We start from the raw sequence: 24503 nt of genomic DNA, 5'->3' as shown, positions 1-24503 counted from the left end.
ATATATATATATATATTTAACTAGAGTCAAAAGGGGAGGCACCAAAGAAATATTTGATGAAATAATGGCCAAATCCAAGTAAGATGGATAAAGTGATAAAATTGCTCAACAAACCTCAAGCGAGATGTATCCCAATAGAAAGGTGATTTAAAAACAAAACAAGTTAAACCTTAAATCATCAAAAATAAAAGGACACCTATATATCCACACATTACATACATGGTAGTGAAGCCAAGAATTATTGCAAAGGTCTCATCAGAAAAAAAAAAAAAAAAGAAAGAAAAAAAAAGAAGCCAAAAACAAAAAAACAAAAAAAGCAAGAAAAAAAGGAAAAGGAAAGAGAAAGGAAAGGAAAGGAAAGAAAAATAGAGCAAAATCTTTAAAATTATGATGGAAGAATTCCAGAGAAGATGGCAGAATAGGACAACCCTAACCACAATTCATCTCAGGGATACAACTAGGTTAACAATCACATAAGTGTAAATAAGCCAGAAAATGACAGGAAGACTAGGAGAACAAATTTCACAACTAAAGGGAGCAATGAGGCTGTCCGTGGGTGGGAGGGATGCTGCTGGAATGGAGAGGGGAGAGAAACTCATACACAGGGGAATTTGTCTTCCCTGTGTGGACTCTCTAAACATTTGGCTTTGAAAGCCAGACAGGCTGAATTTCATGAGTTCTAACAACCAATGGGACTCAAAACCTGAAACTATAAAAATAAGGGGGCTCAGTTCTGGTAGAACCTGGAGGAAACTGAGTCCCCGCCCTTAAAGAGACAGCACAACAAACAGCCTGCAGAGATACTGCATAGAAGGAGCAGTTTGAAAAACGCCTGGGGCATACAGAAGGGAGCTTTCTTGACTAATCTCATGAGCATGATGGAAAGGCAGGGATCCTTGAGAAACTTCTTCAGAAACAAAGAAGCTGGTGGACACCATTACCTACTCCCACCTCCCAGCATAAACAGAGGGCCACCTGCGGGAATCAGAGAAGCCCAGACACTCACTCCTTGCTAACACTGCGTGTCCTGCACCTTCCTCCCCCCTTGCACTTCAGATCTGCCCTCTCCAGCCAGGCTGGCCTTAGTTCTAGTGAATGCAAGTCCCCTCCCCAAGAGGACAAGTGCAAACGTTGCTAACACCACTGCCCACCCCCCCCCAGTTTGTGGACCCTTGCCCTTAGCAGAGCCAACCCCTCCAAAATGCTCTTAGCCAGAGCCCTTCCAAAGAGTTGCAGGCCCCGCGCACCAATAAAAGCTTCTCACGATAAAAGCTTCCCAAGGGACAAAATAGGTAAGCTTCCTGTAGTTTGGTGGCGTTGCAAATGGTTGGTCTGACACAACTCAAGCCCAAGGCAGCCCAAGATTGGCCCACTAACATAAAAGAGACCAAACACTGCCCACAACAGACAAAGAGAATCATTGCAGATGACTAGACTGAAGAAAAAAGCAACTCAGCCACAACAACAGGGCATACGCAACACACACAGGGATCACCCCCAAGTGCCAGGTTCTGGTGGACTGGGGACACTGCACTACAGGACCTCTTCTTCATAAGGCAGGAGACATTTCTGACTTTCCTAGCATACAGAAACAGACACAAAGATTTAGACAAAATGAGAAAAGGAAGTAGGTCACAAAGAACAAAATCACAGCAAATGACCCAACTGAAATAGACACAAGTAATATACCTGATAGAGAATTTAAAGTAATGATCACAAAGATATTTACTGGACCTGAGAAAAGAGTAGGGAACATCATTAAGAAACGTAAAGAGAAAACACAGGAAAAAAACCAATCAGGTATGAACTCATTAAATGAAATTAAAAATATACTAGGATGGAATAACTAGTAGACTACAGGAAGAATATATGGATCAGTGACCTGGAGGACAGAGTAAATGAAAGCAATCAAACTAAGCAGGTGAGAGAAAAAAAAAAGTTATACAAAGCAAGAATAGACTTAACATCAAGTGTAACAGCATTGACACTACACGGATCCCAGGAGTAGACAGAGAAAAGGGTACAGAAAATTTATCTGAAGAAATAGCTNAACTAAGCAGGTGAGAGAAAAAAAAAAGTTATACAAAGCAAGAATAGACTTAACATCAAGTGTAACAGCATTTACACTACACGGATCCCAGGAGTAGACAGAGAAAAGGGTACAGAAAATTTATCTGAAGAAATAGCTAAAACATCCCAAATATAGGGAAGGAAACAGACATCCAGATCCAAAAGGCACAGAGAGCCCCCTTTGAACTAAATCCAAGAAGGTCCACAGAAAGACACAAAGTAACTGACATGGCAAAGAGTAGCAATAAAGAGAATATTAAAAGCAGCAAAAAACAAAACAAAACAAAACAAAAAAAACAGCAAGAGAAAAGAAAACAGTTATATACAAGAGAAACCCCATCAGGCTATCAGCTGATTTTTCAGCAAGAAACTTTGCAGGTCAGAGGGAAGTGACATGATATATTCAAAATGTTGAAAGGAAAAAAAAAATATGCAGAAAAAAATGATCTATCCAGCAAGGCTATCATTAAGACTAGAAGGAGATAGAGTTCTCCAGGAGCTAGTTCTTTGAAAAGATTAACAGAACTGATAAACCCATAGCAGGACTCATCAAAATCAATAAATCAATAAGCAAATAAATAGAGAAAATGAGAGAGGATGCAAAGAAAATCAGAAAAGAAAGGGGATAAATAACATCTGATACCACAGATATAAAAAGGATTGTAGGAAAATATTAAAGATTATAGGTCAACAAACTGGACAACCTAGAAGAAATAAATTCCTAGAAACATTTAACCTCCCAAAACTGCATCAGGAAGAACAGGTCATAAATCAGCAATGAAATTAAATCACTAATCAAAAAACTCCAAACAAACCAAAGTTCAGGACCAGACAGCTTCACAGGTGAATTCTACCAAACACTTAAAGAAGAGTTAATACCTATTCTTCTCAAACTATTCCAAAAAACAGAAGAGGAAGGAAATCTGCTTAGCTTCATTCCATGAGGCTGGCATTACCCCAACACCAANCCCCAACACAAAAAAAAAAAAAAAAAAAAAAAAAAAAAAAAAAAAAAAAAAAAAAAAAAAAGAACTACAGGCCAATATCACTGATGAGCATAGATGTAAAAACCCTCAAAAAATACTAGCCAACCAAATCCAACAGTACATTTAAAAAATCATTCACCATGATCAAGTGGGTTTTATTCCCAGGATGCATGGGTAGTTCAACTAAGCAATCAATGTAATACATCACATCACAAAGATAAGGATAAAGACCATATCCTCATTTCAATAGATGCAGAAAAAGCATCTTATAAAGTACAACATGATTGAAACCCTCAACAAAATAGGTTTAAAGGGAACACACCTTATAAATACATAATAAATAACATAATAAAGGCCTTATATGAAAACCCACAGCTAACATCATCCTCTACGATGAAAAACTGAGAGCAATTTCCCTAATATCAGGAATAAGACAGAGATGTCCACTCTTACCACGTTTATTCAACATGATACTGGAAATCCTAGCTACAGCAATCAGACAAAAAGAAATGAAAAACATCCAAATTAGTAAGGAAGAAGTAAAATGTTCACTATATGCAGATGACATGATACTGTATACTGGAAACCCAATATTCCACCAAAAAACTACCAGAACTGATAAATGAATTTAAGGTTGCAGGATAAAAAATGAATATACAGAAATATGTTCCATTTCTATATATTAATAACAAAGCAGCAAAGAGAAATTAATAAACAATCCCATTTAGAAATGCATCAAAAATAATAAAATTCGTAGGAATAAAATGAACCAAGGACATGAAACACCTGTACTCTGAAAACCATAAAACACTGATGAAAGAAATTAAAGAGGACACAAAGAAATGGAAAGATATTCCATGCTCATGGGTTGGAAGAACAAATCTTGTTAAAATGTCCATATTACCCAAAGCAATCTATAGATTTAATGAAATTTCTATCAAAATGTAAATAATAATTTTCAAAAACCTAGAACAAACAATCCTAAAATTTGTATAAAACCACAGAAGACCCCAAACAGTCAAAGCAGTCTTGAAAAAGCTGGAGGTGTCACAATTCCAGACCTCAAGTTATATTACAAATCTGTAGTGATCAAAAAAATATGGTACTGGCACAAAATAGATGCAAAGATCAACAGAACAGAAAGAAAGACCAGAAATAAACCCACGATTATATGGTCAGTCTTCAACAAGAGGTAAGCTAATGCAGTGGAAAAAAAAATAAGTCAGTCTTTTCAACAAATGCCGTTGAGAAAACTGAACAGTTACATGCATAAGAATGAAACTGGACCACTTTCTTGTACCAGACACAAAAATAAACTCAAAATAAGGACATAATGTGAGCCATGAAATCATAAAATCCTAGAATAGAGCACAGGCAGTAATTTCTCTTACATAGGCCATAGCAACATTTTTCTAGTTATGGTCTCCTGAGGCAAGGGAAAAAAAAGCAAAAATGAACTATTGGGACTACAGTCCCAACAAAATAAAAAGCTTCCGCAGAGTGAAGGAAACAATCAACAAAACTGAAAAACAACCTAGAGAATGGGAGAAGATATCTGCAAGGGAAATATCCAATAAAGGGTTAGTATCCAAAATATATAAAGATCTGATGTAACTCAACATCCCAAAAACAAATAACCCAATTAAAAACTGGGTAGACAAGATGCCTGGGTGGCTCAGTTGGTTGGGCATTTGCCTTCGGCTCAGGTCATGATCCCAGAGTCCTGGGATTGAGTTCTATATCAGGCTCCTTGCTCAGTGGGGATCCTAATTCTCCCTCTCCCTTTGCCTGCTGCTCCCCCTGCTTGTGCTCACACTCTCTGTGTCAAATCAATCAATTAATCTTAAAAACTGGGCAGAAGACATAAACAGACATTTTTCCAAAGAAGACATCCAGATGGCCAACAGACACATGAAAAGATGCTCAAAATCACTTATTATCAGGGAAATGCAAATCAAAACCACGATGAAGTATCACTTCACTCCTGTCAGAATGGCTAAAATCAGCAACATAAGAAACACAAGTGTTGACAAGGGTGTGGAGAAAACAGAATCCTCATGCACTGTTGGTGGGAATGTAAACTGTTACAGCCACTTTGTAAAGCAGTATGGAGGTTCCTCAAAAAATTAAAAATACAACTACCATACAGTTCAGTAAGCACACTACTGGGTATTTTACCCAAAGGATACAAAAACACTAAGTTGAGAGGCTATATGCATCCCTATGTTTACTGCAGCATTTTTTACAATAGCCAAATTATGGAAGCAGCCCAAGCATCCATCAATAGATGAATGGATAAAGAAGATGTGATACACCCACATACAATGCAATATTATTCAGCTATAAAAAAGAATGAAATCTTGCCATGTGCAACAACATGGATGGATCTAGAGAATATAATGCGAAGGGAAGTCAGTCAGAAAAAGACTAATACCATATGATTTCACTCATATGTGGAGTTTAAGAATCAAAACAAAGGGAGAAAAGAGACAAACCAAAAACTACAAACAAACATGGTTACCTGAGGACAGTGGGGGCGGGGGGGTTGAAATAGGTGAAGGGGATTAAGAGTGCACTTACCATGATGAGCACTGAGTAATATACAGAATGCTGAATCATTATATTGCATGCCTGCAACTAATGTAACACTGTATATTAAGTATACTGGAATTTAAGTAATTGATTAATTAAATGATGATGGAAAAGAAAACATAATCCTCAACCTGGAATAATGATCTTAGAAAAGCCTTCAAAATTGAAGGCAAAATAAAGAATACAGAAGAAATGCTGAGAATGTTTGCCATCAGATTTGTAATTCTAAATAATACCTAGATCAAATAATAATTTAGGAGAATACATTGAGCCACAGAAAAATGAAAATATAACTAATTCAAATTTGGGAATACCTGACAATATGACTAGAAATTTATGGCTCTAAATTCTGGCTTAATAAAAAAGGAAAACTTTAAAATCAATCATCTAAACTTCCACTTTAGCTAGAAAAAGAAGAGCAAATTAAGTTGATGGAAGGAAATAATAAAGAGTGGAAATAAATGATAAAGAAAATGGACTAGCAATAGAGAAAATAAAAGCAAAGATTTTTTTAAAGATCAATAAAATTTATAAAGTGCTATATACAGTCATCGAAGAAAATGTACACTATTTTCACTAATGAAATGCATGATATTAATGGATCTTACATACATTAGAATGATAGAATATTATAGGTAATTTTACGGCAGTGAATTTTACATTTTTGATGAAGTGGGTAAATTTCTTAAAAGATATTAATTGCTAAACAATCAGACAGTAGGAAATACACTATATAAATATTATCTACTAAAACATTTTTTAACTAATATTCTTCCTACAAAGAAAATTCCAGTTAGCTTCACTGGAGAATTCTGTGCAATATTCAATATATTTATACCAAGCTTATACAAAATCTCAGAAAACATAAGGCTAGCATTCCAGATTCTAGATCCAGCATAAACATTACAAGGACAAAAATAAAAAAGGGGGTGGCATGTGCCTATTTGGCTCAGTTGGTAGAGTGTAAGACTCCTGATCTTGGGGTAGTGAGTTTGAGCCTCATGTTGGGTGTAGTGATCACTTAAAAAATAAAATCTTTTTTTCTAGTGAAACAGACACAAAGTTCACTAACTAAATACTAGCAAGTAAAATACACCAATTTATAAAAGGATAATATATTATGAGTACATGGGGTTTACCTGAAGAATCCATGATTGCTATAACATTCAATAATCGATCAATGCAATTCACTTTATTTTACTGTTAACTCTGAGGATTTAGAAGAAAGTATTTTATAAAATTGAATAATAGTAAAAACAACACTAAATAAATTATTAGCAAGAATAGAAGGAAATTTCTTAATCAGATGAACATAATTTACAAAAATACTACAACTGATATCATACTTAATGTCTTAATGTTGAAAGACTGATTGTTTTCTCCCAGGATGAGAGAAATTAAAGACTCAATGGATATGCATGCATACTTATGGATTAGAGGGCTATTTTCAGTATGTCAAATCTCCCTAATAAATTTACAGATTTAGCATATCAATCAAAATTCCAGGAAGTTACTGATGTTCATGTTTTGTCAACTTGTTGTTTTAATTTTTTTAATATTGTCTATTGCCATATTCTCAAATTCATTAATTCTTTAAAGTACCTAATATGCTATTAATCCCACCTAGTATTTTTCATCTTAGATTGTTTTTATGAATATCAGATTTTACAGTTTTTTTAGTATTCTGTATCTTTTTTAAAAATTTCATTCATATATTTCCTTAATACCCTCATGCCTATTTTTTTTCACCTAATAAACACAGGGGATATAATTATAATCAATTGGGAATACCATTAAAAAAGAGAATATGTCACCTGCATTATTTCTATTGATTACATTTTGTACTCATCATGGGCAATATTTTCCTGATCTTTCACATGCCTCATAATTTTGTATTGGAAGCCCAGCATGGTAATGTCATCTTATTAGGTGCTAGATAAGTTTGTATTCTTTTAAATATTCTTCAGCAGAGTAGTAACATGATCAGATTTGCATTTTGAAAATGTAAATGCTAATTCCAAGTATAGGGCAAATAGAGAACATTTCAGTGGAATAAGAAAGCTCAGTTAGAAAACTGCTGTGGTAATCCAGCCAGGAGAAAAATTATGAGTTTAATCAGTGCCTAACACAGTGCTTGCCAAATGATAATCACTGGATGATTATTTGTTGTGTTGCACTGATTCCTGATCAACACATAGTACTTAATTATTTAAATTAACTTTTTTGATTTATAGAATATTTTATATTGGAAAGCAATTCCATGCTGAAGGAAGCTATCCTGAAGAAGAAGATAGTAAAGTCAGAAATTAAAATGCTTCATATTGACGACTATGGTAAAGTTTTGTGCATGCTATGTTATTTAAAAACAACATTCTCTGCATCTTATAGTTTTATGTGTAAATGACTCTCCATCTTTAATATTTTGCTCTTTCTTTAAAAGAACTTCCTTTACAGTTGTCCTTTCCCAAAGATTTTACGGACCGAAACCAGTATGCTCTTCTGTTAATAATGTAAGTATTTTATTTGTTTTTGAAATGAAGGAATCTAAAGGCTTTATAATTTTCCTTATGCCTCCTCACCTGACAGCATTGTGATTAAAAAACAAAAGAGGAAGTCCTATGTGTGTAGTTAACTGTGCAGCTGTCAGTGGTATGAGCTCATCAATGACACCACCACCAAACAATATGGAGCGATGTGTAATTTGTTCGTACTTCTTACCTCCCAAGTTGAACTCAGTGTTACTACTGGGAATAGTAACACATGTGGTTTGGGTTATGGATGTCTGTTTAGCAACTACTCAAGCCCTATGCTCATTTTTTTTGTTTCGTTTTCATATATAATATTGGTCTCTTTCTTTCTTTGCAATATATTTGTCATACCAAAGTTATGCTGGATTCATAAAAATATTTTTTCATTGTTGTAAGAATACTTAATATGAGATCTACTCTCTTGACAAATCTTAAATGCACAATAAATTATTGTTAACTATAGGCACAGTGTTGCATAGCAGATCTGTAGAACTTAGTCATCTTGCACGACTAAAATTTTATACCCATTAAATAGCAACTCCCCATTTCCCACTCCCCTGGCAAACACCATTCTACTCTCTGCTTCTAGGAGTTTGATTATTTTAGATGTCTTTTGGTAGTGGAACCACACAGTATCTGACCTTTTGTGACTGGCTTATTTCTCTTAGGATAATGTCCTTAAGGTGCATCTATGTTGTCACAGTCAGGCCCTATGCTCTTTATCAGTTGCTTATGCAACATTGAGAAAACACTAATTTCCACTGCTGAAACCACTGGTTATATTTAATCACTCCTGCCAGTTTTCCTTCTTGGATTCATGGCCAGCAGGAAGCACCTCCCATGCTCAGAAAACTTTTCAGTTTTTTTCCAACTTAGAATTGACTTTGGAATTTAATCTATTCATACTTTCTATGAGGTCATACTCTGAAATAGTACTGGGCACAGAGACCCCTAACATCTAATGGTTGACTAACTTAATACTGATGTAGTGTTTTATTCCTGAGAGTTATTGGTTATTTTCCTTATTAGGCACCCAGCCAGCATATATTGCTAGGACAGTGCTTAAAGTTGTCTAAAATTATATCAGAACCTTATTAGGAAAAGAGAAATGAAAACAGCATTACTTGTTGACTACTGAATATCTAGGATAAGTGTTCAGTCTATGAAATCAAACTTCTGGCTTTAAATTCCAGTTTTGTCATTTATTAGCTGTATGCTTGAGCAAGTTGCTCAACCTCATTTAAGGCTCAGTTTCTCCAAATATAAAACAAGCATTAAAATACAGCCTATGTTTTAAGGCTGCTTTTTAGATTAAATGAAATACAACATGTAAAGTGTCATGCACATGATTGTTTTAATTATTTAAAGTTCAGGGCCGCCTGGGTGGCGCAGTCGTTAAGTGTCTGCCTTTGGCTCAGGGCTTGATCCCAGCGCTCTGCGATGGAGCCCCGCATCAGGCTCCTCTGCTGAGAGCCTGCTTCTTCCTCTCCCACTCCCCCTGCTTGTGTTCCCTCTCTCCCTGGATGTGTCTCTCTGTCAAATAAATAAATAAAATCTTTAAAAAATTATTTTTAGTTCAGAAACAATCTGTCACTTAATTTTAAGCAGCTAAATACAGAAAACATTATACTTAATATTTTCCCAGAATAGAAAATAGAATATTTTCTATTCCTAATGTTAATGCCTTGACCTCATCTAGTTTCTCATGCCGACCATTCTCCTTTGTCCCTAAATAACAAAAAGGCCCTGAAAGTTCTTGGTGACTTCCTGAGGAAGTTTTTATTTGCTCTTTTATAATTCCTTCTTTTGTCCCTTCTCTTTCACCTAGTTTTCTTCAATTTCTATTTGAAGTATATGTGTGATTTAGTGAGGAAAATATTTAAGGCCTTAAAATGAGACCGAAAAAAAATATTCTTAACCCTATATTCTGTCTTAGTCATATCTCTCTTTGGGGAAAGAGGCTGTTTTTATTCACTTTNTTTTAAAGATTTCATTTATTTATTCCACAGAGATAGAGACAGCCAGCGAGAGAGGGAACACAAGCAGGGGGAGTGGGAGAGGAAGAGGCAGGCTCCCAGCGGAGGAGCCCGATGTGGGGCTCGATCCCACAACACCGGGATCACGCCCTGAGCCGAAGGCAGACGCTTAACCGTTGTGCCACCCAGGCGCCCCCGAAAAAAAATATTCTTAACCCTATCTTCTGTCTTAGTCATATCTCCCTTTGGGGAAAGAGGCTGTTTTTATTCACTTTGGGGGGGTGGTTCTCAGGGAAAGGAACCCTATTCAGTATTCTTCCATTAAGCATTGCCTCACTCATGCAAATGGATATGTGGGCAATTATCATCACTTGCCTGTCCCCTGGCTCCACAGTAACGTCACACTTTGGGGTGAAAAGTAGACGGGAATTACGGATTTTCTCTTGCCTTGAGTCAGAGAAACTAACTGACTTGTTTGGCATCTGATCTGAGCTTTATTCTGGGTGATTTTTAGTTGTAAGAAGAATTTACAGATTAGTACAAGACAATTTCTCTTGTTAGAAAAGGGATAATCAGGTCTTTTTAGAGGCAGGTTAATAGAGTAAAAGTACTAACTAGTTCAGGAATTAGGTAGGCCTGTGTTCAAATCTCAGCGCAAAGATTTACCAATACATTGTTTAATTTTTCTAAGCATCAGCTTCCTTATAAAGAAAGTGGAGGTGATAACTTGGGATACCTTAAAGATGTGTCGCCATGGTGTTTGATGCAGCATAAACACTTGCACTTAGTGTTTAATAAATTATAACCATAAACATAGTTATTATTAGCACTAGTATTTTTAATGGTTAAAATGATCAGCTTCCACAGATCCAATGACCCTTCAGACACCATCTCAGTCTGGGTGCTGCAGGGCCCCTCCTACAGAAAAACAGCAGCACTCAGAACTTGCTAGCACTACCACCCTCCCCTCCCTATGCTGTGTTTTAGTGGAGCCACCCTTTCCAATATACTCTTGACCAGACCCCACACAGGATGCTGCAGCCCTGGCAGTGCAAAAGCAGCCCCTAGAGTAGCTGGCACCACTCCAAAGTCACACATGCCCCTGAGAAAGGAAAGATAAATACACACACCAGTCAGAGAAAACAAGTAGCAGGCTGGAGGCAGACAACTGGTCTGACTTCAGGCCCCACCAACCAATAAAAGCTTCTCAGGGGACAGCCAGGGAAAGTGCCCTGCAGTCTGGTGCTGCTACATCTCTGGAAAATGCCTGGTCTGACTCAAGTCAAGCCCACAGCATCTCTAGGCGGGCCCACTGACACCACAGGGAGTAAACACTGCCCACAACAGGCCAAGAAAGCTACTGCAGACAACCGGACTGAAGGACAAAGCAGCTCAGCCACACAGCAGGATAGATACATCACACATAGAAGACACCCCTGAAGGGGCAGATTCCGGGAAAAGGGGACACTACATAGCAGAAACTACAGGACCTCTTCTTCATAAGGCCATTAGTTCCAAGTGCAGGTGTGGCTGTCTCCCCTAACACACAGAAACCTATACAGAAGTTAGACAAAATGAGGAGACAGAGGAATATATCCCAAGTAAAAGAGTAAGACAAAATCACAGCCAGAGACCAAAGCAAAATGAAGATAAGCAATATGCCTGTTAGAGAATTTAAAGTAATGATCATAAAGATACTCACCAGACTTAACAAGAGAGTAGAGGACAACTCTGACACTTAATGAGATAAAAAAAAAAAAAACCGATTAGAGATAAGGAGCACAATAAATGAATTTAAAAATATACTAGATGCAATAAATAGTAGAAGAGATGAAGAAGAAGATTGGACTAGTGACCTGAAGGACAGAATAAAAGTAAATAAGCTGAGCAGATGAGAGGAGGAAATATATATATTCAAAATGAAAACAGAGAACTCAGTGATACCATCAAGTGTAATGACATTTGCCTTACAGAACCACAGAAGGAGAAGAGAAAGAAAAGGGGGCAGAAAATTTATTTGAAGAAATAATAGTTGTACATCTCCTAAATTGGGGGAAGGAAAAAAATCCAGATAACCTAGGCACAGAGATTCCAACACCCCCCCCCCCGCAATCCACCCAAGGAGGTCCACACCAAGATACACAGTAATTAAGGTGGGAAAAGAAATGATAGAGAATTTTAAAAGCAGCAGAAGAAAGCAGTTACGTACAAAGGAAACCACATAAGGCTATCAGATGATTTCAGCAGAAACCTTGAAAGCCAGAGGGAGTGGCATGATATATGCAAAATGCTGCAGCCAAGAATACTCTATCCAGCAAGGCAATCCTTCAGAATAGAAGGTGAGATAAAGATTTTAGCAGACAAACAAAAGTTAAAGGAATTCATGACCACTAAATGAGCCCTGCAAGAAATGTTACAGGGGACTCTTTTGAGTGGAAAGGAAAGACCATAAGCTAGAGTAAGGAAAGTAGGAAGCACAAAAGCAGTAAAAATAAGTATATTTATAAAAAACAATCAAGGAATTCACAAAATAAAAGGATATGAAGTATGATACCATATACCAGAAGGTGGGAAGTAAAGAATGAGTTCAAACTTAATATACACTGATATATATAGAAGATATTATATACAAACCAAATGGTAACCACAAATCAAAAATCAGTGATATGCAAAAAATAAAGAGAAAGTAACCCAAGTATATCACTAAAGAAAACCAACTTATCTTGAGAGCAAGGGAAGAAAGAAACAGAGAACAACTACAAAAACAACCATAAAACAAGTAACAAAATGACAATAGGGACCTACTTAGCAGTAATTACACTGAATGAAAATGGACTAAGCATTCCAATCAAAAGACAAAGGGTGACAAAATGCATGTAAAAACAAGACCTATATATATGCTGCATACAAGAGACTCATTTCAGACCTAAAGATAGATGAAGATTGAAAGTGAAGAGATGAAGAATTTATCATGCAAATGGGTGTGAAAAGAAAGCCAGGGTAGCAGTACTTATATTGGACAAAATACTTTAAAACAAAGACTGTAACAAAAGACAGAGAAGGACACTATATAATCATTCAGGGGATAATCCAACAAGAAGATATAACAATTGTAAATATTTATCAACCCATCCTGGAGCACTCAAATACATAAAGCAGTTAATAACAAACATAAAGGAATAGTAATAGTAATACAGTAATAGTAGGGGACTTTAACACCCCACTTACATCAATGGACAGATCATACAAAGAGAATCAACAAGGTAACAGTGGCTTTCAATGACATTTTGGACCAGATAGACCTAAAAGATCTATTCAAAACATTTCATCCAAAACTAGCAGAATACACCTTGATTTCAAATGTACATGGAACAGTCTCAAAATAGATTACATGTTAGACCACAAAATAAGTCTCAACAAATTTAAAAAGGCTGAAGTCATACCAGCCATCTTTTCTGACCTGAATACTATAAAACTAGAAATCAATCACAAGAAAAATTCTGGAAAGAACACAATGACAAAGATGCTAAATAGTACACTACTAAACAATGAATGGGTCAACCAAGGAATCAAAGAGGAAATTAAAAAAAAATAATACACAGAGAAAAATGAAAACAAAATGATCCAAAATCTCTGGGATGCAGGATGCAGCAAAATTGCCTTAAGAAGCAAGCAAAATCCCTTACAAACAATCTAATATTAAACATAAAGGAGCTAGAAAAAGAACAAACAAAACACCAGACCAGAAGGAAGGAAATAATAAGGTTAGAGCAGAATACATGAAATAAAAACTTAAAAAAAATAGTACAGATCAATGAAACCAAGAGTTGGTTCCTTGAAAAGATCAACAAAATTGATAAACATTTAGCCAGACTAGTAAAAAGAGTATAAATAGATAGATAGATAGATAGATCCAACCAGAAATGAAAGAGGAGAAATCACAACTGATACTACAGAAATAAAAAGGATTATAACAATATTATGAAAAGTTATATGGTAGCAAATTGGACAACTTAGAAGAAATAAATTCCTAGAAATCTGTAATGTACTCAGATTGAAGAAGGATAATAGAAGTTTAAACAGAGCAACTACCAGCAATGAAACTGAATCAGTAATCAAAAAATTCCCAAACAAAAACTCAAGACCTAATGGCTTCACAGGTGAACTCTACTGAACATTTCAGGAAAAGTTAATACCTTTTCTCCTCAAACTATTCCAAAATAGAAGAGGAAGGAAAACTTCCAAATTCATTCTATGAGGTCTGCATTATCCTGATACCAAAACAAAATAAAGGCACTCCAAGAAAAAAATAAATAAAATAAAATGATAGAGAGAGAGAATATTACACGCCAATATCTCTAATAAATATAGATACAAAAATCCTCAACAAAATATCAACAAATTGAATCCGACAATACATTAAAAAATTCATTCACCAAAATCAGGTGGGATTTATTCCCAGAATGCATGGTGGTTCAACATTGGCAAATCAGTCAACATGATACATCGCACCAAGAGCAAGGATAAAAACCATATGATCATTTCAATTGATGCAGTTTAAAAAGCCATCTGACGAAGTACAACATCCATTCATGATAAAAAACCTCAGAAAAGTAGTTTTAGAGGGAACATAATTCAACATCATAAAGGCCATATATGAAAAATCCACAGCTAAAATTATACTCAATGGTGAAAAACTAAGAGCCCTCCCCCTAATATCAGGAAAAAGACAAGGGTGTCCACTATCACCATTTTGATTCAACATAGTACTGGAAATCCTAGCCACAGCAATCAGATAAGAAGAACTAATAAAATCATCCAATTTGGTAAAGCAAAAGTAAAACTTTCACTATTCACAATGATATAGTACTATATATAGAAAACTCAAGACTCCACCAAAAAACTACTAGAACTAATAAATGAATTCAGTAATGTTGCAGGATACAATATCGATGTACAGAAATCCATTGCATTTCTATGTACTAATAATGAAGCAACAGAATAAGAAATTAAGAAGGCGATCTTATTTACAATTGTACCAAAAATAATAAAATAACTAGGCATAAACTTAACCAAGAAGGTAAGAGACCTATACTCTGAAAAGTATAAAACATTGATAAAAAGAGGGGCGCCTGGGTGGCACAGCAGTTAAGCGTCTGCCTTCGGCTCAGGGCGTGATCCCGGTGTTGTGGGATCGAGCCCCACATCAGGCTCTTCCACTATGGGCCTGCTTCTTCCTCTCCCACTCCCCCTGCTTGTGTTCCCTCTCTCGCTGGCTGTCTCTATCTCTGTCGAATAAATAAATAAAATCTTAAAAAAAAAACATTGATAAAAAGAAAATGAGGGCAACACAAAGATATTTCTTGCTTATGGACTGGAAGAACAAATATTGTTAAAATGTCCATACTACCTAAAACAATCTACAAATTTAATGAAATTCCTATCAAAATAACAATAGCATTTTTCACAGAACTAGAACAAATAATCCTAAAATTTGTAAGGAGCCATAAAGGACCCTGAATAGTCAAAACAATCCTGAAAAAGAAAAGCAAACCTGGAGGCATCACAATTCCAGACCTCAAGCTATATTACAAATCTGTAGTAATCAAATGAGTACTGTACTGGCATGAAAATAGACACATAGATCAATAGAACAGAACAGAAACCCAGAAATAAACCCACAACTATATGATCAATTAATCTTCAACAAAGGAGGCAAGAATATATAATGGGAAAAAGACAATCTCTTCAACAAATGGTGTTGAGAAAACTGGACACCCACATGCAAAGGATTAAACTGCACCACTTTCTTATACCAGACACAAAAATAAATTCAAAGTGGATTAAAGACCTAAATGTGAGACCTGAAACCATAAAAATCCTAAAATAGAGCATAGGCAGAAATTTCTCGTACATAGGCCATAGCAACATTTTTCTAGTTATATCTCCTGAGGCAAGGAAGAAAAGCAAAAATGAACTATTGGGACTAAGTCAAAATAATAAAAAAAAAAAACCAAAAAACTTCTGCACAGTGAAGGANAAAAAAAAAACCCAAAAAACTTCTGCACAGTGAAGGAAACAGCAAAACTAAAAAACAACCTACGGAATGGGAGAAGATACCTGCATATGACATATCTGATATAATGTTCAAAATACATAAAGAACTGATGCAACTCAACACCCCAAAAACAAATAACCCAATTAAAAACTGGGCAGAAGACATGCAGATGGCTAACAGACACATGAAAAGATGCTCAACATCACTTATCATCAGGGAAATGAAAATCAAAACCACAATGAGATAACATCTCACACCTGTCACAGTGGCTAAAATCAACAACACAAGAAACAATGTTGGCAAAGATATAGAGAGAATGGAATCCTTGTGCACTGCTGATGGGAATGCAAACTGTTGCAGCCACTCTGGAAAGCAGTGGAGGTTCCTCAAAAACTAAAAATAGAACTACTCTCTGGTCCAGTAATCACACTACTGGGTATTTACCCAAAGAATACAAAATGATAATCTGAAAGGCTATGTGCACCCCTATGTTTATTGCTGTATTATTTACAATAGCCAAATTGTGGAAGCAGCCCAAGTTTCCATGAATAGAAGAATGGATAAAGAAGATGTGGTGTACACACACACATACACACACAACGGGATGTTATTCAGCCATAGAAAAAGAATGAAATCTTCCCATTTGCAACAAACTGGATGGAACTAGGAAGGACAATTCTAAGCCAAAAAGTCAATTAGAGAATGACAAATACTATATGATTTCACTCATGTGGAATTTAAGAAACAAAACAAAGGAGGGGGTGGAGAGAGAGAGGGGGAAGGAGACAGAAAAAGAGAAAGAGAAAGAAATCAAGAAACGGACCCTTAACTAGAGAGAACAAACTGATGGTTACCAGAGGGTAGGTGAGTGAGAGGATGGGTGAAATAGGTGATGGGAATTAAAGTGTACACTTATCATGATGAGCACTAAGTAATGTATAGAATTGTTGAATCATATCATACACCCGAAACTAATATAACACTGTATGTTAACCGTACTAGAATTAAAATGAAAAAGTTAAAAAGAAATATCAAAGACCATTACAAATTATGGAAAAAAAATTAACGGAGAAAGATGATCTAGTAGGCATTATCTTCTTTGAAAGCTGTTTGATTTTTCATATATTATGCAACTAAAAATAAAAGCTTAAATACTTTTTAAATTATCAATAGAAATATATAATATGTAATTTAGCACCTATAGTTAAGTAATAGACATTCATCATGAATAATAAAAAACATAAATGATTAAAAGAAAACATAGTCAAGCCTACAGAATTTACTTTGCTATTTTTTTTTGGTTGGTAAAGGGAAAAATGAAAGTATTTTTATTTGTATATGCTAATCATAGCAAATATTAATTTATTTTATTCAAACTCCTTGCTTTTCAGAGGTAAACTCTCAGTTTTGCAGAATATGACTTACTAAACCAAACAGGATTTTTCTTTTTTGACTTCATTTTTATAAAGTGGTCTAGTGTTTTAAACTGCATAATCATTTCTAAAATAGTTATGCTTATAACCCTATATGGGTGAGAATGGCTTAAGTGTTTTTTAATGTGTTTTTGTAGGTTGCTTATAATTTAAAGGAATATTTTTTTTCTCTAAGATTAAACTCTGTCTTTGGTGAGAGGTGGACTCCCCACAGTAAAAAAGAAAGTATAACTGATTTTTTTTTTCCTAAATGGGCAATTAGACAGTGGGAAATAATAAAGTGACTATTATTTAAATTAGGCTAAGAGATGATTTAGTGAATTTGGTGTCACTACTGTTTTTGCTACGTTATGCAGTGTATCTAGTACCTGACAGACTTTCATGTTCAACTTACCTGACAGACTGTGAGTCCTTTCTTCACCTATACAGATGGATTTACATCCAGGAAATTCTGTGATGAATGCATCAGCTGGAGACAGGCTGCAGCAAATACCTGAGTAGATGGAAGGAAGATTGGCTTTGAAGAAAGTAGCCTCTGACAATTTGGAATCCCCTTTCTACTAAATCTTCATTATGGAACTTCAGGAGAAATGGTCCTGAGGACCTCTCTGTGGCCATATTTTCTGAAACCCCAACCTAATTTCGTGATCTTGAGAGTAAAAGTGAATCAATGGCAACAGAATATTTTACTGTAATAGAAAATTTGTGAAGCATTACTACTACAGATAAATCTCAGGGACCTCCATTTACAGTGGTTTCTATGGGGTCATGACCCCCTTTTTCTTTCCTAGTCTTCATTCTCCCTTCAGATGCCTAATTGTCTTTCTCTTTAACATTATAGGGAGCTCTTAAGAACCCAGGAGTCTATATTCATCTTTATAACTATACTATATGCATCTATATCCATTTCAGCATTTATCACCTAGAATTGTTTTTGTTATTCTTATTTTTCTACTCCTATATATGTAACTTAGTATAACACATTCATGTGTCGCTTTTATGTGCAAGAAGCTATGCCGTAGCTGGGGGGAGATAAAAGGATTGCAAGCATCTTGAAATCTATAATCATTTTTTAGATTTGCTAAGTGTGTCTCCATAATGCCTGGCACACATAGAGGAACCCTATGAAAACTTACTAATCTGTCATTCTTTTATGGTGCAAGACTATAGACTACATGGGAGAAAGCCTACAGTGCCAGATGTTTATATGAACCTAAAATGCCTAGAACCTGATTGGAGACAATCTAGACAGATGTAGTGTTAATTAAAAATGAAAGGTTGTTTGTTTGCTGTATCCATGAAGAGAAGCAGTATGGAGCTGGGGAGATTCGTTCAGTGCCAAGAAATTATTATCTCTTCCTATTTTCTACTCTTTCATGTTCAACATATTGACGCTACACTTAAGAAAGGTCTAACTCTGGGTGGCAGTGACTGTGAAACAAGTTAATTTCCAGAATGCAACGAACTCTGGCATGCTTCTGTGACTTTGTTTCTTCTTCCTGAATCCATCTTCCTTGAAATCCTAATAAATTTATGGTCACCCATCAAATCTTATGCTCCTGAAACTTACTTTCACCCCCATTTGTCCTTCTGTATCTTATTACAGTTCCAAATCTGTGTTTCCTTCTGGGGCCACAGCTTTCTGTCCAAAAGCCCTCCATATTATCTTGAACTGTATCAGTCATATTGTCATTTTTCTAGTGATAATTTTTATGAGGATGTTTTTATAGGCTTATTGGGAAATTTCTGACTCCCACTAGATTTTTGAACAAACCTCTGGAGGAAAATCTAGTCTAGAAGTGAATATTGAGAAAAATAATTTATAGAATGGCTTATGGAATATTTCAGCATCTTAAAATAGAAATGTTAAAATCCTTACGTATTCCATATGTCTCATTGCAGTTAGCTTTTGCAGTAAGAGTTAAAATACATGTTCAGTGAATAAATAGGTGATATCCAGAAAGCAGATGAATAGGGTCACCATTAGTTTTGCCACTAAGATATTCTAACTGGAGATCATGATTCATTTTTATCTAGATACTTTCAGCATTCGTTCAATGCCATGTATTCAGAGTACTACAACTTGGTCATCTAAATGGAAGTGAGCTGTTCATCAGCTTTTTCTGTATGATTATTCTGTTAAGTAGCAGGATATAATTAATCGATACATATGTAGTGAGTGAAATTATCCAACCACTCATGTCCAACAATCAAGATAACATTACTTTTTTTTCATAAATATACTTTCAACAAACAATATGGATATTGTGTAAAATTTTGAATAACATCATGCTCATAGGACTGCTGTGTCTTGCCTTCATCTCTGAACCAATGGGGTTGTCCAAGAGCCCACACTTCTTCTGAAGCCCTGTACAGGCAGACACCACATTTGGATGAGTCAATTTCAATCTGCCACCCTGCTCTCCACCTACACTTTCTTTTCTGTAGTTTGTTGCTCTACCTTTGTTTAGTTGTTTTTCCACTCTGATGCTAGGGTGAAACTTGTGTGATTCATATCTGAAAATATGGCTCTTCTGATTTAATCTGACTCCACCTACCCCCTAATAGAGATCTACTAGTCTCCAGATACTGAAAAAAACAAACAAACAAGAAAACTGCTTTATTCAGGAAAGTACTAGCTTCTCAATCATTCCTTTTTTTTTTCACAGCCTTCCAGTAACCCCCCCACTTTTTTTTAATCAACTGGAAAACTTCTCCTTGACACTGTAAGATGTATTTCTTCAAATTCTATGCACATCTCTGTTATATTATATAACCACACCAGATTACAGTGTTTGCTTTGCTAGCTCTTCTGTTAACTGTAGACTCCTTGTTTATAAGAACTCCTTTAGTATTAATAATGTTCAGGAAATATTGACAGAATGAATGAATGATGTCAAACAAATCAATCAACCCTGGGTTAATCATTGGGAATGAATTCAACCAAGATAGGGAATGAGGAAGATATAAATGATTTGAGAGTTTATAATGTGTTTAAATTCAGCATTTGAATGAATCAGTTTCCCTGCTCTGTGGTTTCCCACCCAGAAAAATGTGAGGTCCATTTCCCATTTCTCTAATAATCTTTCTGAATAATGCCCAATAATGATTGATTGTCATGTTATCTTTTCAATGTTTCTCTTTAACATTTGCTTATTGAGCATCGTAAAACAATAAGATGATTTACTGGATAAGGGACGTCATTTTAAGGATGTGAAGATGCTGCCTTTAAACCCTGTTACAGAAACCATGCAAAATAAATATCATTGTCTTCATTTAACACAAGGAAACTGTGACTAAAATATGTCATGTATATTATCTCAATAATTATAAACAGGACAAAATTAGGGTTGGAGCTTAGAAGTTTTAATTTATTTCTTTTTTGGATCAAAAACCTGCTCCTTTTATTACTCAATTCTGTCTTGCTGCATAGCCCACTGCATAATTATTATTGGAAAATTACAAAAATGCTGACCAGAATCAATAGAGACTTCACTACAACCAAATTCTTAGATATTTGTTTTTCTTCCCACTTAAATTTATAGTAATCTCTAGAATCTAACCTTTTCTACCTGAACCATATTAATGCCCTGGTATAAAATAATTATTATAGAAATCATGATTAAGTTCCTAGATATTCCACATGAATTCTCACCCAGAATATTTAATAAAATTCCAAATTCTAATTAAAATGTTCACTTTCTGAAAAGTCTTTACACCCATCATTTACTCTGTGGATTCATATACTTTTGAGTGGAAGAGATTGTCACAGAAGTTTTTGTTTCCCAAGAGTAAAGACACATACATTCTAAAGCTTCGCTAGCATTTTTTGATCTTCCACATGTTCGTGCCAAATATGTATCTATTTCACTCTCAGTTTCTTACAAACTAGCACATATATTGAATGCATATGGACAAGAGAGATAGCTAGTACCTGCCTCAAAGAGTGATTACTACTGCTTTCCTTGTAATATGGGTCAAGACTTAAATTTTAATTTTCTGATTTTTCTTTTTTTTAATCTTCCACATTTAAGTAGATGAAAAATTCACCCACACTGATGCAGATGAAATGATTAAGAAAAGACAGTGGCATTTAACCTAGGTAAAGGAAGGAGAGAGGTGATCATTGTGTTTCATATTTTTCTTGAACAAACTGGACCTTGTTCTTTCACAGTCTAGAGATAATGCATCGTAAATGTCAGTATTAATTTCTTAGTACTATTTAAAAATGTACACAGTCAAAGGCTGATGTCTTGAGAAGGTGCCACAGGAAAAATAATTCTAAATTTACAGAAAATGTGTATATAATACAGAAGTTATCATATTCTTTTTGACGAGTCTTTTAAATTGACAGATCTACAGAGGGAGAGAAATATATAAAATCACTTCTATGACTTTCATTTTTATACCATTTTAGCTCTCTTCCTCTCCTAATACAGATATTAATGATTTCATATGAATGATGTTGTTTAAAACTTACAAGTGTGTTTTGTATTTAAAAGTATGCTACTAAATGCTTTTCGTAAGAAATACTTGCTAATTTACTCTGTTTTTAAAGTTTCAATGGTCATATATCGGGTCATAAATGTAAGGATATACCTATAATTAAATCACTTTTTCCTGGTTTTATGATTTTTTTCTAAAATCCATGACAAAATATTAAATATGTTAGTAATTAAACATGTCTCTGAAAATCTAAACTAGAGATGCAGAGATACTGTGCTTTCTCCCTTGGTAATCCAACAAAACCCCAAGTTAGAGTACATCAATGCCATATTATTTGAGGATTCTCTTATCTCTTCTTCCTACTTGCTTTAAATATTAAACACTGTACTATACCTCATATAAGGCTATGTAGCATATAGGCAAAGCAGAGGTAAGGGTTGTTAATAACAATGAGAAGCTCTGCTAGAAGCAAAGGTCTTTCTCTCGTAACATCACACGTGTATTCATGAGAAACAAGTATTATACAAAATCACACACTAAAATTTACAGGGCATCAGGAGAAATGAGACAGGTGAAGAAATTCAAAACTATTAAACTTCTTAGACAATACCATATTTAAATGGTAATATGCCTATTAAAATATTTGTAGGGTTAAATCATAAATAACATTTTTACCTAGAATTACTGTTTTTGTTTTTCCAGCATGGAAGTGGGTATTTGCACTTCCTCTTTGAGGGCATTCTCTTCTAGCTATTTTTATATTATTTTTATCAAAATTATAAACCTGCTCTACATGCACCCTTCTTCATTCACTGCTCATTCTAGTCCATGTCTTTGCAGCCTCTATAATTGAAACCCTCAGTTCACACAGAAGGACCCAGTAATTTTGAGAGCTACTGTGCCATTCATAACTTGCCCTAAATCAAGGTGCTTCTACTGATTTTCAATTTTTTTTTCTTGAGGTCTTACGATATTGCTAGAGTTTTCGCTTACATTGTAAAAAAGTGTGTCCCTGACTACCTCCAAATATTACTGTCTTTGGAAAAGCTGTGCAAAAACCACCGTAACATCTATGGCATCATCTTTTTAATCCATCACATGAAATATACCAAATGAACACATGTTGAACAGAACTTACTGTATCTTTAAGGATTAAAAGTACAAAAAGTGTTATGTAAATATGTACATATAAATCTTAATATATGTGGATATTCATGGAAAAATCATCTATATATCATGCAGTTTACAAGACAACACTTATACATTATTTTAGTTTTTTTTCTCATAGTCCAATGAGTACAATAGGGCAGACANCTTTAAGGATTAAAAGTACAAAAAGTGTTATGTAAATATGTACATATAAATCTTAATATATGTGGATATTCACGGAAAAATCATCTATATATCATGCAGTTTACAAGACAACACTTATACATTATTTTAGTTTTTTTTTCTCATAGTCCAATGAGTACAATAGGGCAGACATTGTAATCAGAAGCGGTTGGTAGAGTGTCACTTGTTAGACACCTACCAAGAGGTGAAAGCTTAGCCAAAAGGTGCATTTCTGGACTTTTACTACTTTTATCCCTAAAAGCATTCAAAAGGTATGGTATAAGTTCAGGAAAAGGCCCAGAGTTAGAACTTGGTTTAAAAAAAAAAAAAAAGACTTTCGAAATCTTAAATTCTTTAAAGAATTCTAAATTCTTTTTAAGAATGTAATTATTTATATGTCAAAGATAATAAATTAATATTTTGCTAAGGTCTATTTTAATAATTGTGTTCTTTCAAAGATCAGGGATATTCACCAGTGATTTACAGTTGCTTTACCTGTGTCTCGGTTTACTAAACTGTAAAATGGTTCTTCTAATAATTGTCCATAGTTAGTACTATAGTTATTATTATTTCTATTTAATTGATGCATAAAGCTAAGATAAGTATCACCATATTTTTCAGTTGATAAACTGACTTCTAGGATCCAGATTTTATAGTTAGAAGAAAAAAAAGTATCATATGACCACCAAGAATTACTGAAGGTGAATGATGCCCTACTGAGGATAACATGCAGATTCAAAGTTTGTATGTAATTATCATCCATTCCTATATTAGGAATTCACTGTAATCCCTGATACATAGCCCATGTATTGCTTGCCTCAATGTTAACATTCGCAAGAGTCCCATGCCGAATTATATTCTCCATTAGAAAATGAAGAAATAGGACACTGTTAAGGAGATTGTCAACTGCTTCTCTTTTTAAGATAAACCTTTGTTCTATTTTCATCTGGGAAATTCCTATGTTTGTTAAGCCAACATGTAGACTATTTTGTATTATAATATCTAAAGCAGACCTGCTGTATAGGAGATTTATGTAACAGTTACATACACATCAAGGATAAGGCCAATTCTCCTGTTCTTGA

The 24503-nt window shown here is 34.9% G+C and overlaps 1 protein-coding gene across 2 annotated transcripts in view; it reads left to right on the top strand.

Moving 5' to 3' along the window:
* The window catches only part of DPP10 (dipeptidyl peptidase like 10), a 632664-nt gene that overhangs the window by 584936 nt on the left and 23225 nt on the right, over positions 1-24503 (top strand). For both annotated transcript variants that reach the window (XM_034654431.1, XM_034654430.1), the window contains 2 exons: positions 7883-7981; positions 8089-8158. In XM_034654431.1, coding sequence (XP_034510322.1) covers positions 7883-7981; positions 8089-8158 — 169 coding nt within the window. The remainder of the gene's footprint in view (positions 1-7882; positions 7982-8088; positions 8159-24503) is intronic.

The sequence above is a fragment of the Ailuropoda melanoleuca genome, chromosome 2 (assembly GCF_002007445.2).
Source record: "Ailuropoda melanoleuca isolate Jingjing chromosome 2, ASM200744v2, whole genome shotgun sequence".
Lineage (NCBI taxonomy): Eukaryota > Metazoa > Chordata > Mammalia > Carnivora > Ursidae > Ailuropoda > Ailuropoda melanoleuca.
Note: the sequence above shows the minus strand (reverse complement) of the source record. Positions and strands in the feature narration are given on the sequence as shown.